The sequence below is a fragment of the Takifugu rubripes genome, chromosome 3 (genome assembly GCF_901000725.2).
Source record: "Takifugu rubripes chromosome 3, fTakRub1.2, whole genome shotgun sequence".
NCBI classification, from domain to species: domain Eukaryota; kingdom Metazoa; phylum Chordata; class Actinopteri; order Tetraodontiformes; family Tetraodontidae; genus Takifugu; species Takifugu rubripes.
Genome location: NC_042287.1, coordinates 6979712 through 6993300, shown reverse-complemented (window position 1 = coordinate 6993300; position 13589 = coordinate 6979712). Strand labels below are relative to the sequence as shown.

Below are 13589 nucleotides of genomic sequence, written 5' to 3'. Positions count from 1 at the left end.
ATTTTGAATTTAAACTGAATGGGTGTTCCTTACTAATATCGTTTTGTATATTAATTACCATATACGTAATTAGAAGAGGTAAAAATTTAAAAAAAAAAACTTACCTGAGTATCATTTCACAAATTTCAGGCAGCACAAAACAGTTATATAATTTTTTGTAAATAGTTTAATATTAAATAAAAAAAGACCCATATAAAAAGAAAGCTACAGTCCACAATTTAATTGGCTTTTTTTTTAAACAAAATATTGAAAGCATGGGGTAGAATGAGAAAATAATTACAATTCCCAGAAAACTCACAATTCAATGTTTTCTCTTGTCTCTTTCTCTAACAATATAAAATCAAAATAAAACACATTAACTGTACATATGTACAAATGTAGAAATTGCATAATTTGCTTTCGATTTTCACAATGTTTAATTATTAGGTTCTATTACAGTTAGAGATTCTAGTACTTTGGGGGCAGACAGTGTTGAGGAGGTCAGTCAAATAAGGAAACAGAAGTGGGAGGATTGGACTCCAAATCCACAGTAAGACACAGATCTAACAGATAAACCTAAGACAAAATTAAACCAAACATTTTTAAGGTTTCCATTTAATGGACTGCATGTATCAAGTCGGAACCCTGGAAATGTGGCTCTGATTTAACGCTTACTTCAGACACTTGTCTCGGCGAGGGCTAAACGCGAGTTAAGAGTGGATGAGTTTCCATTACAGCGACGCAGGACGTGACAGGTAAATGTTTGGTTCATCAGAGGTGTTCCAGACGCTCGCATGAAAAACAGAACGTTACCAGATGTTCCCCTGACTGGTGATCCTGGTGACGTAGCTAACTAATGACGACGTTCCAAAATATGAATCTAGATTTAAATAATTGTTTTCACAGTTTATAAAATTTCTAGTGAGGATCTAATAAAGCAACATCTCACATGACATGTGGACTCGTGATAAAAAGTTATTAGAGCACAAAGAATCCAGATCTGGTCGAAGCATATTTAGGCTGTTTTAAAGAGTAATGAAGAAAAAAAGAAAGGAAAAAAAATCAAGTCTGTTCCTTCTTTTATTCCCTTGATGCTCCTCTGTGAGTCTTTTTGGATGCATTGGTGACATAAGACCACTGATTCTGAACAGAAGAGGAAGGATGTGTTGAACAGACAAGGTCTTGTTGACTGAAAGGACATTAAATTCAGCTAAGAGTGTGACAGTGTGGGGTCAGCAATAGCTCTGATGACCCACACACGTGACACAACACACACACTTTCATACATGTACAGACACACTTTGAACAGGGAGCATCGTTCAAGTAGATGGGCTTTATCCTGACTCACAGTAACACACTGATGAGAGCAAAACAGTACTCGTTTCTGTATTTTCACTGATACAACTAACACCGACCATTATCAACAGACCTTTTCTCACAGTGTCAAGCAACCATTATTATGAGCTAAAAAGAAGAGCCAGGTGAAAAAGCATCCATTCAATGCATCTTTAGCTTTATTTCCGCACATTATTTTTAGACTAGATCTCTACTATGTGTTTCCCCCATAGTGGTTCCCATAACAATGGTTGACATGACAATGACATGTATTAGTGCAGCTAATTTAAAATAAAAAGTCTCAACAGTGGTGATTATGGTGGAGGAGGAGAAGAGAATCATCTGGCCACCTTTGACTGGTTACCGGCTCAGACCGACGGCTCGCTCCACCAGTTACTGCCTCTGAGACCTGGCTCCTCGCCGCCTTCTGCCGCGCACGGACCTCTCGGGCTTCAGAAGAGCTGTCTGCAACAGAAACACAAATCTCGTCTTCGTTTCCAGCATATTGGCGACGGCCTGCAAGACTTTGGATGAAAAAATATTGTGGAAAAGGCAGGAGGAATGCACCACAACTCACCACCACAAATGTGCAAAACACCTTTGAAACAATCCAGGTCTTAAAAATAAGTAATACTGGTGAGCCAAAATTTTTTTTAAAGATGTTCTACTGCTGATTAACTATTAAACCAAGTGCGTTACTGAAGACAAGCATGTCTTACTGTGGCCTTGGTTTCCTCTAGTGCTGTAGCATCCATATCTCTGAAGTCTTCTAAAACATTCTGCAGCCTGAGGCAGAAAGAAGAAAATTTTAAAGAGCGTGTTCATCGTTTCCCACAAGACGACCTAAAATACAGGAGAGTGCATCTGCTAATTTTCCCTCCTCTCAAAAATGCAGTTTCTGGTTTCCTTTTTATTTTTGAGAAGCGTTTTAAAATAGTGATGATGCAAACATTTAGCTATTGACAATGTTAACATTAACTTTAGTCCACAACAAGCTGAAAGATAAAATAACAGCAGCTACTTGGTCTAGTTAGGTGCAACATGCTACATGTGTGTTGACAATCCTATAATTAATAATTGATGATGCGATTTAAAAAAGAAATATCTGAAAATGGTGGACAAATACTGAGCCACAAACATCTCATCTCCACTCATGTCATTTTGAGAAGCTTTGGAATTATTTTTTGTCTCAACAGGAAACTGTAGCTGTAAAACCGATTGCGAAACATGCTTTTTATTATTGGATGGAAAATCCTTGAAGAATCTTAAGTGCAGCTTCTTGCCCGCTGCTCTTCAGTTAATAAGGCAACTTACGTTTGTTTCCGTTTCCTTCCTCTCCTGGCTCCACCCATTGTTCCTTCTTGATCCTTCACAGGTAAAGAGACCATTTTGAACATCATCATGAAATCAGATACATCTTGACAACACCAGATTCGTGGCTGCTCGCAGGCACTCACCCTTCCCTGTTCTCTGTGCAGCAACATCCTAGCTGTCTCCTCACTGGACACCCCATCCCTGGGACTTAGGTAGCCAACGTGATGAAGATGGCCCTCCCTGGCAACTTCTGCCTCCACATAAGGGTACACAGCAACCGCTGGCCCAGTGCAGTCTGTTTTAGTTTCCTCCAAATATGTTGATGGAAGCGGAGGCTCAGGGTGAGTATGTCCTTCTACCATGAGTGGTTTCCTTTGTAATGGTGGTGTAGACCCATCTTCAGTGGGTTTGGGTGTCCCCTGAGCTGGGGAATGGGCTGCTGCTTCAAGGCTGAGTCGGGACAGATCCGGGTTGCGGAGGGAGCAGGCTCGCCGTGGGCTGAGAGAGAGGGGGGCACTCGCCTGCGGAAGAGTCTGGACAGGGTTTGATGGAGAATGGCGCTCCGCAGGAAATGGAACCGGTGGTAAGGCACAGAAGGGTGAAGTGGGGTCAGACGGCCCCAAGTGGGCTCTATCTTCTTGCTCTTTAGCACTGACCTGAAGGAAGGAGGTATAAATCGTGTCCATGAAAGAGGTGTATGGATCAATAACAGACCTGCCCTCAGATACTCGTGGTGGAGGTGGGGTGGGCTCTGGGGCAGGAGCTGTGGGACTGGGAACCACCTCAGGAGCAATCTGAGGGTCTGGAATGCCTTTATGTGGAGTAGGACTTTGTGATTCCTGTAGTGACACCGGCTTCTCTTCTTCTGATGGTGGTGCAAGGTTTAGCTTGGGAAAAAAGAAAATAAAGTGAGGTGATCAAAAAAAAGATGCTACAGTCATTGACATCACAACTGCTGTGAGTGCACAGGTTCTGCATTCATGACATTTATGGACCAGAACTTCAAAAAAATGTTTTCCAATAACATCTTTGTGAAATGCAATATCATGTGGAACACATTTGATAATTTATTGGTTATTTTAAAACATATATATATTTCAACAACAAATTTGTATGATGTAAATATAAAAATTGATTGAATCAATGCCAAACCTGACATTAGACTTCAGATGGTAGCATGGCAAGAATCTTTATTGACCAAAATCGAGCTGTAACACCTACCTGTATATTGCTGAGTAGGTTCATGGCTCCATCAGGACCGTGCAGTAGAGGCATGCCCAAAGCAGAGGTCTGAACTGGAGGCAAAAGAATAGAACCTGTGCCAATCCCCAACATGCTGTGTAGGCCTGGGACAGCAGACAGATCTCCTACAAAGTCAAAGTGGATAGATTCTAAAGTTTCACACTGTCCAAGGTGCCAAGTTGAATTTTGGAAACCAAACATTTTAGAAGGTCAGCACAAACTCACCTAATACAGTAGGATTGAGCAAAGTGGGCAATAAATGTTGAAGAATTGGGTTATCCTTGCTTTGGAGTGGTAAAGGAATGAGGGTGTCGACACCAGCATCACCTGATACCTGTCAAGTCAATAAAGATTAGCTTCAGCCATAACCATCGAGAAACAGTGAATGAGTTTAAGTTTCAATTTCTACACAGAGTTCAATGTTAAAACCTTTTTTTTTTTTTAAATAAAGAACCACATGGAAACATATATATTGGAAGTAATGGCTTGAAAAGGAAGTACATAATGAACAATTAGGGAAGCATACCTGAGGTTGGGAATGTTGGGTTTGCTGTGCAGGGGCTAAATGTGGGTGGGGAGATGAGTGAAGGTCAGCGGAGCTAAGGGCAGCAGTGAGCAAGGCAGGGCTGAGGGGTAGGAACGTGGCAGGGGGGGGAGGAAAAGCAGTAGGAAGAAGGAGAGACTGTAGGGCCTGAGTAGCACCCTCAGCAGATGTAGGGATAGAAAGAAGACCCTGGGTGATGTCTAAGAGTCCTGTGCCTTGTAGGGACGATGGATCGAGCAGACCAGAGGTTTTGTCTAAGGTGAGACCCTCCAGAGTGTTCGGGATCTGTTGTGGCTGCTGGAGCGGAACCTCCAAACTGACCTGACTCAACTGAGCCAGCCCTGATAAAGGCAACAACTGAGCCTGCTGTTGTCCAAGCAACAAAGATGCCATCAGTAGAGCTTGAAGGCTGGTTTTTTCAACCAGTCCTAAATCAGCTTCTTGTCCCGGAGCAGGCGCTGAAGCTGGGGTTGGGAGCAAACCCAAAAGGTTGAGCGGAAGTTCCCCTTGAGCACCACACAACAATGGCAGCAAGGGAAACAGGGGATTGCTGTTTATCTGCTGTTTCTGTTGTTGATCCTGATTTTGCTGCTGGGCCTCTTGTATCAACAATTCCTGCTGTTCCTGTGATTGCTGCTGCTCTGTTAGACTCTGCGGTGTACCACTTGCATGAGGTATATGCGCCTGTTGCCCTCCCAGCCACAGTCCCCCTAGGGACAACGAAGCCAGGACAGCAGGGTCTAAAAGTGAAGGTAGACCTCCTGTGGATGACAGCAGCTGAAGCAGCTGTTCTTGGTTCATGAATGGGAAGGCCTCCGCCAAGGGTAACGGGGTGGTTGAGTCACCCACAGCTGAGGTCGTGTGAGGGTGTTGATTGTCCTCAAGACAAGAGACAGTGGGCAAGGGGCTGATGGCTTCTGGTGATTTGGTCATGATGGAAACCCTCGGGTCCAAACCTTTAGGATCCTCTGTTCCTATAGTTAAGACAGAATGGTGTCATATACATGCTGATGCATTAGCAACTGTCTGTAAGCCCATTTTATAATGGACTGAATACTTATCTTTATCAATATTTGAATGGGAAAATAGGATAATTCAAATAGGATATATTTTCAAGCACATATTTCAGTGGTAGAACCTTTATGATGTAAACATAAATACATCATGAATCGGTTCTTTGTTAAAATCTTATGCTGAAAAATATCTTTACCTGCTAAAGAACTTTCTTGGGAAGACATCACAACATCGCTCGTCAGGTTGGAGGAGCCCTCCCCCTGGGGCACAGTGGAAGATGCTGCAAGAAGGGCCAGGACATGGTTGCTGAGATCAAGAGGCTTTGGGGAGCTGGAGACCGCCAGAGCAACTCCTCCTTGTGACTGAACGGGATCAACGGCTGCAGACATGCTGTTAACGCCAGTCCCCCTTATCACAGTGTCGTGTGCTGAAGCTTCCTGCATTGGATGGTGGGAAACACAGCCTACTGTAGGAAGGTGACGTTTGTCTGAAGGAGGTGGGGACACGTGACCGGATGAGCCGCTGCTGTTGGGTAAAGCTACATTTGTGTTGGGCAGCAGCGTAGAAGCGCAAGATCTCTGCGGGGGACTGGAAGCTGCTGACTGAGGATGTAACTGAGTCTGCAGTAGTCCAAGCGGAGAGGATGGAGACGGAGACTGCTGCTGTGGCAGTGAGCTGGGAAATGGGCTACTGCCGCTGGAAGGAGGATTAGTGTTATTGTTTGAGCACGGTGACCGTCTCTTTTGATGCCTCAAATTAGAATGAGAGCTTGGTGAAGAAGGCGACAGTCTGGAGCTCTGTTTATTAGTGTGTCCATTTTCTTCATTTGAAACGGATACAAGCTGAGCTGGAGCGGAGCTGGCAACTGAGGATGCAGCCTGTGCGTTCTGCACACTGAGCAGGTGTAACAGAGCGGAGAGAGGCTGGGTCGGAGGGTCCAAGCCAAGAGGTGTCGTCGTTACGTGTGTAGTGAAATCCAGAGCCTCGTTTTGTCGAGGAGGCCTGCAAAGCTGTGCTATCTGACGGGGAGCAGGGAGCCGTTGTGCCTGACCAGGATGGAGAAGAAGATGGTTTTCTAACATCACAGCACTCTGGTTCTGCACAGCTGAGGTAGAGGAAGAGTGCAACTGGGATGGGATGGAGGAAGAAGTGGATAGGTTGATAGCTGTTGCAGAAATGGCGTCTGTCGGTGGGGTCTTTGACAACCCATTAGCCACATGTTGAGGGTCTTTCTGCGTGCCAAGTACTGTGGGAGATCGGCGATGCCTTTTTCTGTGCAGTGCACTGCGCTCTACTGTAGCGGGCAGATGAGGCAAGGACTGGGCCAGAGACTGGGATGAAGGTAATAGGATGGAGGACGCTGAGGCAAGGGAGGGATTGGGAGGCCTAATGGTGGGAAAAGTGTGGCTGTTAATTAAAGTGCTGTTTATTACCTGTGACGATGGCTGTTGGCCCTCTTTTAACATCTCTAAAGAGGGCATTCTCACTGGTTTGCTGGCCACATTTGAATTCTGAGCCTGGGTTATCTGGTTGGCCAGTTGAGCCTTGGCAGCTGCAGAAAGCAGGGTGCTCGCAGGGAACGACGGTGTATTTGACAATTTGCTCTGATGGCTGTGATGTTGGTTCAGAAATGCCCCGGGAGGTAAACTAGACGGCCCTGCAGAGTTCACATCAAAATTTGGTGGTCCAGAGCTAGGAGATGGACTCATGGTGCTGTTTGAAGGCTTTGAGGAGACAGCACAAGTGTTACTGCTTTGGTTGGACAGTAAAGGGGTGTTAATCGGGATAAGGAGGTGGTGGTTATTAGTGCTGCTGTTGCCTGAGTTCTTAAACTGCTCTAAAATGTCTTCCAGCTTATACTTGGGGAAGAGGGGACTTGGGTTTGGGGAGCCACCAGAGGCCGGGGAGTGTGGAGTGGAAGAGGAGGATTTCTTTCTCTGAGAGAAGTTGCTTCCCTGCTGTCCTACCGACGAGCCTCCTCCCTCAGAGAAAGGGGACAAAGAGGTTGAAGGGTGGCGGGATCGCTGACGTGGAGAAACACTGTTCATGTTAATGACAGAGGGAGAGCTGGAGGGAGAAGGAGAAACAGGCGAACCACCCACGATGACACTGTGAGGATAATGAGTGTTAGGTTGTGGGCCTCTACCACCTCCAACTATGGTCACAGGGGAAGAGGGAGGAGGTGAAGAGAGCGACACTAGCCTAGGAGAAGCTGGAGTCTCTGGTGTTTTGGATGTTATTTGACCTTGAAAAGGATTCTGAGGACTGGGAGTGTGGGATGATCTCTGGGAAACACTGTACGTGCAGGAGGAGTTTTGAAAGGGAGTAGAATGGTGAAGCCGCCTCAAAGCCTCGAGCGGATGGTGAGCTTGTGTCGTTGCGTGAAGGACAGTCGAGGAACCGTTGTAAGGATAAATGAACTGATGAGGGGATTTAGGGCTGGCACAGGTGTTAGGCGGGAGGTTGCCATGGACTCGAGTGGGGACTGGGTGGAGTTTTGGATAATAAATTCCGTGGTCCTTTTCTTCCTGCTCCACAAGTACACGCTTTGGATCACGGGTATCTGCTCCATTGTTGACCTCTGAAAGTGGATAAAAATGTTTTTCCTCACTGTCATCACTAATCATAAAAGCACTGGGAATTTTCGTGGACAAACTGAAAGAACAGCTCCATTCTCAGTCAAAATGTACCTGAATATTGAAGGTTGGCAAAAGGTAGCTGTGAGACCTGCATGCTCCGACACAGTGCGGCCATTGCCACCACTTTCCTGCGGTGGTTACAGAGCTTGGTCATATCCTGCTCTGCTTTGCCTGATGGCTGGCTGTGCTGCTCCACCTTCACTCCCAGAGTAAAGTTGAAAACCTGTCAGATTGCAAATCAAGGATGAGTAGACAGAAGTCTGGGAAATATAATCAAAAGAAAGGAGTAAATAAAGCTCAGAATACACCCAAAAAACCCAGATGAAAAGGAACAGGCCGTGAAGACAGATTTAAAAGATGGGGTGGTATCCATGAAGGAATTGCCATCCAACTTATCCCAGGAAAAAAAAGATATTTAAAGGATCAAGACATAAAAAGACACATTGGTGCATTTATTTTTGGAAGAATTTTCACTGACACTGAGCCATTACCCTTTACTATAACAACTAAATGCTTAACCCTCACCATAATCTTAACCTAAAATTAACCTTTAAAACAAAATCTTTTCCCCTTAATCAGCGCTTTGAAGATGTGAGCTGCAGAAATGTCCTCTCTTTGCCTCTTATTCTGATCTACGTATGTAGCACAACCATGTGGCCTTTCAGAAATGTACATGTGGCCCACAACAAATTTTATCTTTATCATCTTTTTTTTTTAACTAAACTCTGCCATTTTTAGGTAAGTTTACTTCTTTTGCTCTTCAGGCCTGAAAGGAAGGCAAGAGCTAAAAGTCTTGGCTTTTGTATCATCTATAGCTCTCTAGATTTATCAAATATCAGCCAATTTCACATTCAACTTTGTCTTTTTTGGTACTTTTAAATGTGTTCAAAGATGGAAGACCATGGTAACATTTGCAAAAATATGGAATATATAGTTAAATCATAAAGGAACTTTTACGTACAATGATTAATTTAAAAAGTGCAGTGCTTTTTTGCAATAAAAACAAGACTTTATCAAAAGAATTAGTGTGTTATATGGTTGTATTAAAAAGTTCTGCATAGAATATTTGAGGTTTCTAAAAATATGGTATTATTAGGTAAGTAACTTATTAAATTATTTGTCATAATGCTTCCAGTGGTTTTAATCAAGTTCTAAATTGGTTAAAAAAAAAAGAAGACTGAAATCTTGTTATTTATTGTTGTAGACATTTATCAAAACGATATATGTCATACAGACTGTGTATGTCTGATGTGGGAACTTTCTGTACAACATGTCTCTCTCAAACACACACATCCTTGTACTTCTATCTATAGACATAATGCTCTAATCATCCCAACTATATAATATACTATATAACATTAACCTAAACCCCAATCTCAACCTTAAAAACCATCAAACTGTCCTCTGACAATGTGAGGACCTAAATGTCCTAATATTTCTAGCAAAATGTGAATTTTGGTACTCAATATGTAGCAGATATATTAACACACACACACACACACACACACACACACACACGCACACACACACACACAACTTTACCTTATGAATGATGAGTGGACACTCAAGACCACATTTACAGGTGCCATCACTGAGTAGATAGGTCTTGACCTCATCCAGAGAGGACAGGGCAGCACCGCTGGGACTAAAGAAGTGAACAGCAACACACAGGAGCAACAAATACAAACGGTGAATCGGAGAACTTGAGGCAACAGTGTCAAATACTGTGAAGAACCATTTTAAGCTTTACAAGAGAGTTACATAAAGCCAGTCTGTCTGACTGCTGTCTTAGACTAGCTCACAATTTCACATTATGTGGCTTATTTCTATATCTTGGGGTTATATTTTAATGTGATCATTATATGCAGAAACTGTGACTGTTTTACTTTACTGACTTTACACAAATAATAAATGCTGCCACTTCCATGAGGATATATTGCTGCCATATTACATCATCACTCTTAAACGTGACAATATTTCAATGGGCAAGACATGAGCACTATTTTTGAGAATAAAATGACCATTCAGTGTGGCAGGTGCATCTATAGTGAACAAAGATCTTCTGAGATCAGACAGAAAACCCAAAGCAAACTAAAATCTTCCCTGATAAATATTCAATCAGCTGTGGATGACAGATGTCTGCACTTCCAAAGATAGAGAAGCTGTTTAATTGGCTCGCAGACATTTTATTCAGTTGTTTCTGGTGTCCAGTTTAAAATGCCAATTTATATGTGCTACTTGTTAATGCAAAGCGGTGGAACAGACTATAAATATGCAATATAACCTTACAGGACACAGAGAAACCTAATGTGCTGCTCACCAATTTGGATTTGTCCATTCAAATACTGTCATTATAAATGTGAGGCTTTCATCTTCATCTTTAAAGTCTTTCTTTTACATTCCAAGAGTGTGACCGTAATATGTGACTGAACCAACCTACCTGACATAGATCACTTGTCCCCCTTCCACTCTCCTCTGCCAGCCAATGGGGACGTGTACCGTGGGGTGGACCCCATCCTTGTTCCCACTTACAGTCTCACCGCCACCCATCATTTTGTAGCTGCAGCCTGCCAGCACCTTGTAAATGCATCAAAGTGATAGCACACCTTATTTTTAGTTTGTCACTTGTTCTATTTCTCCTGTTAAACTGTCCATTTTTGTGCTGATGTTTAACCTTTCTGTCTGATTTTATGCTTCAGAAGAGAGATTCTTTTGTGGGTCATGATGTGACACAACACAGCCTATTATATATAAAGACACGCAACAATATATAGCTTGTTTTTAACCCATGGTATGTCTTTTTTTTATCAAACTCTCATATCTTAACATTTTCATTTCTGGGTTGCAAATAAAGATTTGTATCAATCTAATGGATTCAGCTTAATTTGATTCCATTATGCCGCAAAAATACTCTCTAAAGCCTTAAGATACACCATAGTACGTTTATAGTTAAACGTACGTTGCTCATAATTATTATTGACGCTATGTAAAGCTGTTAAATATATATTCATGATTATTTTTCCCTTTTCTGTCAGTTCACAGTGACTCACCAAATAACAAAACTTAAAAGTGTCTGGAAGATATGAAGCAATTGCTTTCTAATTATTAACTAACAGTATTGTGATTAACCCGGCATGCTTTAGAAACAACTAATATCTGTCTCACGTAAAATATTGCTACAAGGTTGAACAAAATAACCCAAAAAAGGCATAACTTCTCAGCTGTGACCTTACTAAACCCTCATTTGGAAAGAAGTAACCAGCATGGCAGAGCTATACCTTGTCATCTTTGGGAGGCCAGGATCTGTTTTGGCTATGGTATCCACTCTCCAATGTGCATGTTTTTGGAGTGAGAAGCAGTGTCAGCAAATCCTGAGCAGATGTCCAAATGACCAGGACTTCCCTCCGCTCAGAGGATGACCGCTGTATGTATAATTGTTCACATCAGAACGGAGTCTTAGATAAAGATGGTGAGCCTGCAAGGAAAGTGGGAGGCGGATTATGTAATGTTGCAAAGACACAGTCGGGGCGAGCAACAGACGTAATGAGCCATTTCCTTCATCGGCTGAGAACCACGCACACGACAATAAAAGCGGACACGCCACTTATTCACGAATGCGAAAAGATTACAACTTAAGAACAAACTGGGGCTACTTTGAAGTGGGAGGGTGTGTTTTTTTTAGGCCTGTGGTACACTGAGGATTTAGCCAGCACAAGCAGGAGCCCTTCCAACAAACGGCGAAGAAAACTGAAAAGGCTTGATTGATCCTAAATATAATTACAAAGAAATTCGCAGCTGAGGGTCAATCGACACCTCTGCAGGGCGCTGCCAGGAAACAAGATCTAGTCAAGTGCACGACAGGCTAGCAGCTAGGTTAACACCTAAGCTAGCATGCTACCTACTTTATATTATGTTGTCGTGACAGCTGTCAGGCGCACTAAACACTCCGTTGCAAAACTCTTGTACGTTAGCAACGTTCTCCAGAAGCGAGCCGGGGGCACCGACGCGTCTCTAAATAAACGCCGTGGTGTGGAGAGCTTACTTCCAACGCCCAGCGATCGTTTGTGTTTGCGGGACTTGTCAACCTTTCTCTCTGTCTTGTCCAAGTTTTGGACTCCTCTGGCTCGCGGGAGAATCAAGACTTAGCTGGCTAACAGGCTAACGGAGTATCAGGAGTGTGTTTTGAAAACAGACGCCGCTTTAGCGGCGCCGTAAAATATTTATTCCCCTTCCTAAAACCGCGTATCAGCGTACTTAATTCGCCCCGGGTCTTCTTAAATCACTGGCTAGTCCAATTAAAAAACAAAGAGCAATAACGCTTCATATTACTGCGCCTAGGATCCGAGGCTACGAGCTAGGCTAGGCGAATTGAAATTTACTTGATTGTGGAGTGTCCCAACAACACTGCAGGATGTCCTGCTTCAGCCGCACAGTTGTCCAGACGCTTCTTTGGCCTTCGCTCCGCTAAATCGTCCTGCATTTATAGAGATCTCGCCAAACATTACGACCCATGTAGTCTAAGATTCACAGTTTTCCAGGTTTTTTTTTTTCTAACAGATCCCGAGCAAAAAAATAATGGAGTTTTCGTTTGCGCATGCGCACTAGGTGTGACTGGGAGTATTGTACCCGACATGCACCGGGACCTTTGTAGTGTTCCAGACAGACACCAGTGCAGCTCCTTGATTGTGGAGGACAGGATAATGACAATTGGACACTAGGCCGGGACACATGTCTGCAGAGCACCATGGCTGCTTGTTCTAAGATTTAAACCAGCCTTTACTCACTAACTTTAACACAGTCCTTTAAGGGAGGTGATAATGCCCCTTGATGCTTGTCTTTAATGAATATTCCATAGGCTTTGCGTATGATCAACCAACTAGTTTAACCTGATTGGAGCTGGTTGTCCGATGTATGTTGTTCCATTGCAAAGCTAAAATTGCTCTTAAAAATATTTTAGAGATACAGTAATTCAAATCTAATGTTTAGAATGGTTTTAGTATGGAATTTTACCAAACATTGTACTTCCTTAAAAAACTAATTTATGTGAGCACGCCTTCACTATTGTAATCAGCAAGTCTTGGACCGAGCAGAAAATGAATGAATAAACAATCCTTTGAGGAAGAGAAAGCTCTATGATTGAATATTTTTACCTTGATCAGCATCTTATGACTATTTGCTGGTGTCCTGCGATAATAAAATGACGTATCTGACCTTCTTAATATTTCCTTGTAACATAAATGTGGATTAAAGTCGTTACCGAAATGTGAAATTGTGATTATATTCAACTGTGCAAAGGGACCATGATATTTTTAAGTCTCCTTTTTTGAAGTACTGTAAAATGTTGCTCTTTAGCAAAAATCTACACCTTTTTCTGTCCCAAAGAGTTGAGGTTGGAATAAAACAGTCCCTCTATAGATGAACTGAGGTAAATCTGTAGCGTGAAATTGTGACCGTCTTAATATGCTTTGAGATTTTATTAATGAGGGAAAATAATCAAAGATAATTTTATCTTTTGGGGTCAC

At 42.8% G+C, this 13589-nt stretch overlaps 1 protein-coding gene across 2 annotated transcripts; it reads right to left on the bottom strand.

The window, feature by feature from the left end:
• Positions 1–205: 205 nt before the first annotated feature.
• mbd6 (methyl-CpG binding domain protein 6) lies at positions 206–12697 on the bottom strand. Of its 2 annotated transcripts, none has more exons than XM_011602411.2 (13): positions 12447–12697; positions 11346–11542; positions 10508–10644; positions 9610–9712; positions 8119–8290; positions 5625–8009; positions 4397–5388; positions 4096–4204; positions 3850–3995; positions 2772–3515; positions 2629–2681; positions 2034–2100; positions 206–1779 (listed from the first exon to the last, which is right to left on the bottom strand). In XM_011602411.2, exons 3-13 carry the CDS (start codon positions 10618–10620, stop codon positions 1708–1710), a joined length of 4956 nt encoding a protein of 1651 aa, XP_011600713.1. In that variant the 5' UTR covers positions 10621–10644; positions 11346–11542; positions 12447–12697; the 3' UTR covers positions 206–1707. The 2 variants fall into 2 exon arrangements, with proteins under 2 accessions (XP_011600713.1, XP_029689299.1); XM_029833439.1 differs by lacking the exon at positions 12447–12697 and adding an exon at positions 11970–12414.
• Positions 12698–13589: the final 892 nt, after the last annotated feature.

What these genes read in the sequence shown, in the direction of transcription:
- mbd6 (XM_011602411.2), bottom strand. Translation starts at nt 10,620, where the DNA reads ATGATGGGTGGCGGTGAGACTGTAAGTGGGAACAAGGATGGGGTCCAC. An exon ending in TGCACAGAGAACAGGGAAGG is followed by an intron (nt 2,682 to 2,771) that starts GTGAGTGCCTGC and finishes TTACCTGTGAAG; the next exon opens with GATCAAGAAGGAACAATGGG. An exon ending in GGAAGGAAACGGAAACAAAC is followed by an intron (nt 2,101 to 2,628) that starts GTAAGTTGCCTT and finishes TTTCTGCCTCAG; the next exon opens with GCTGCAGAATGTTTTAGAAG.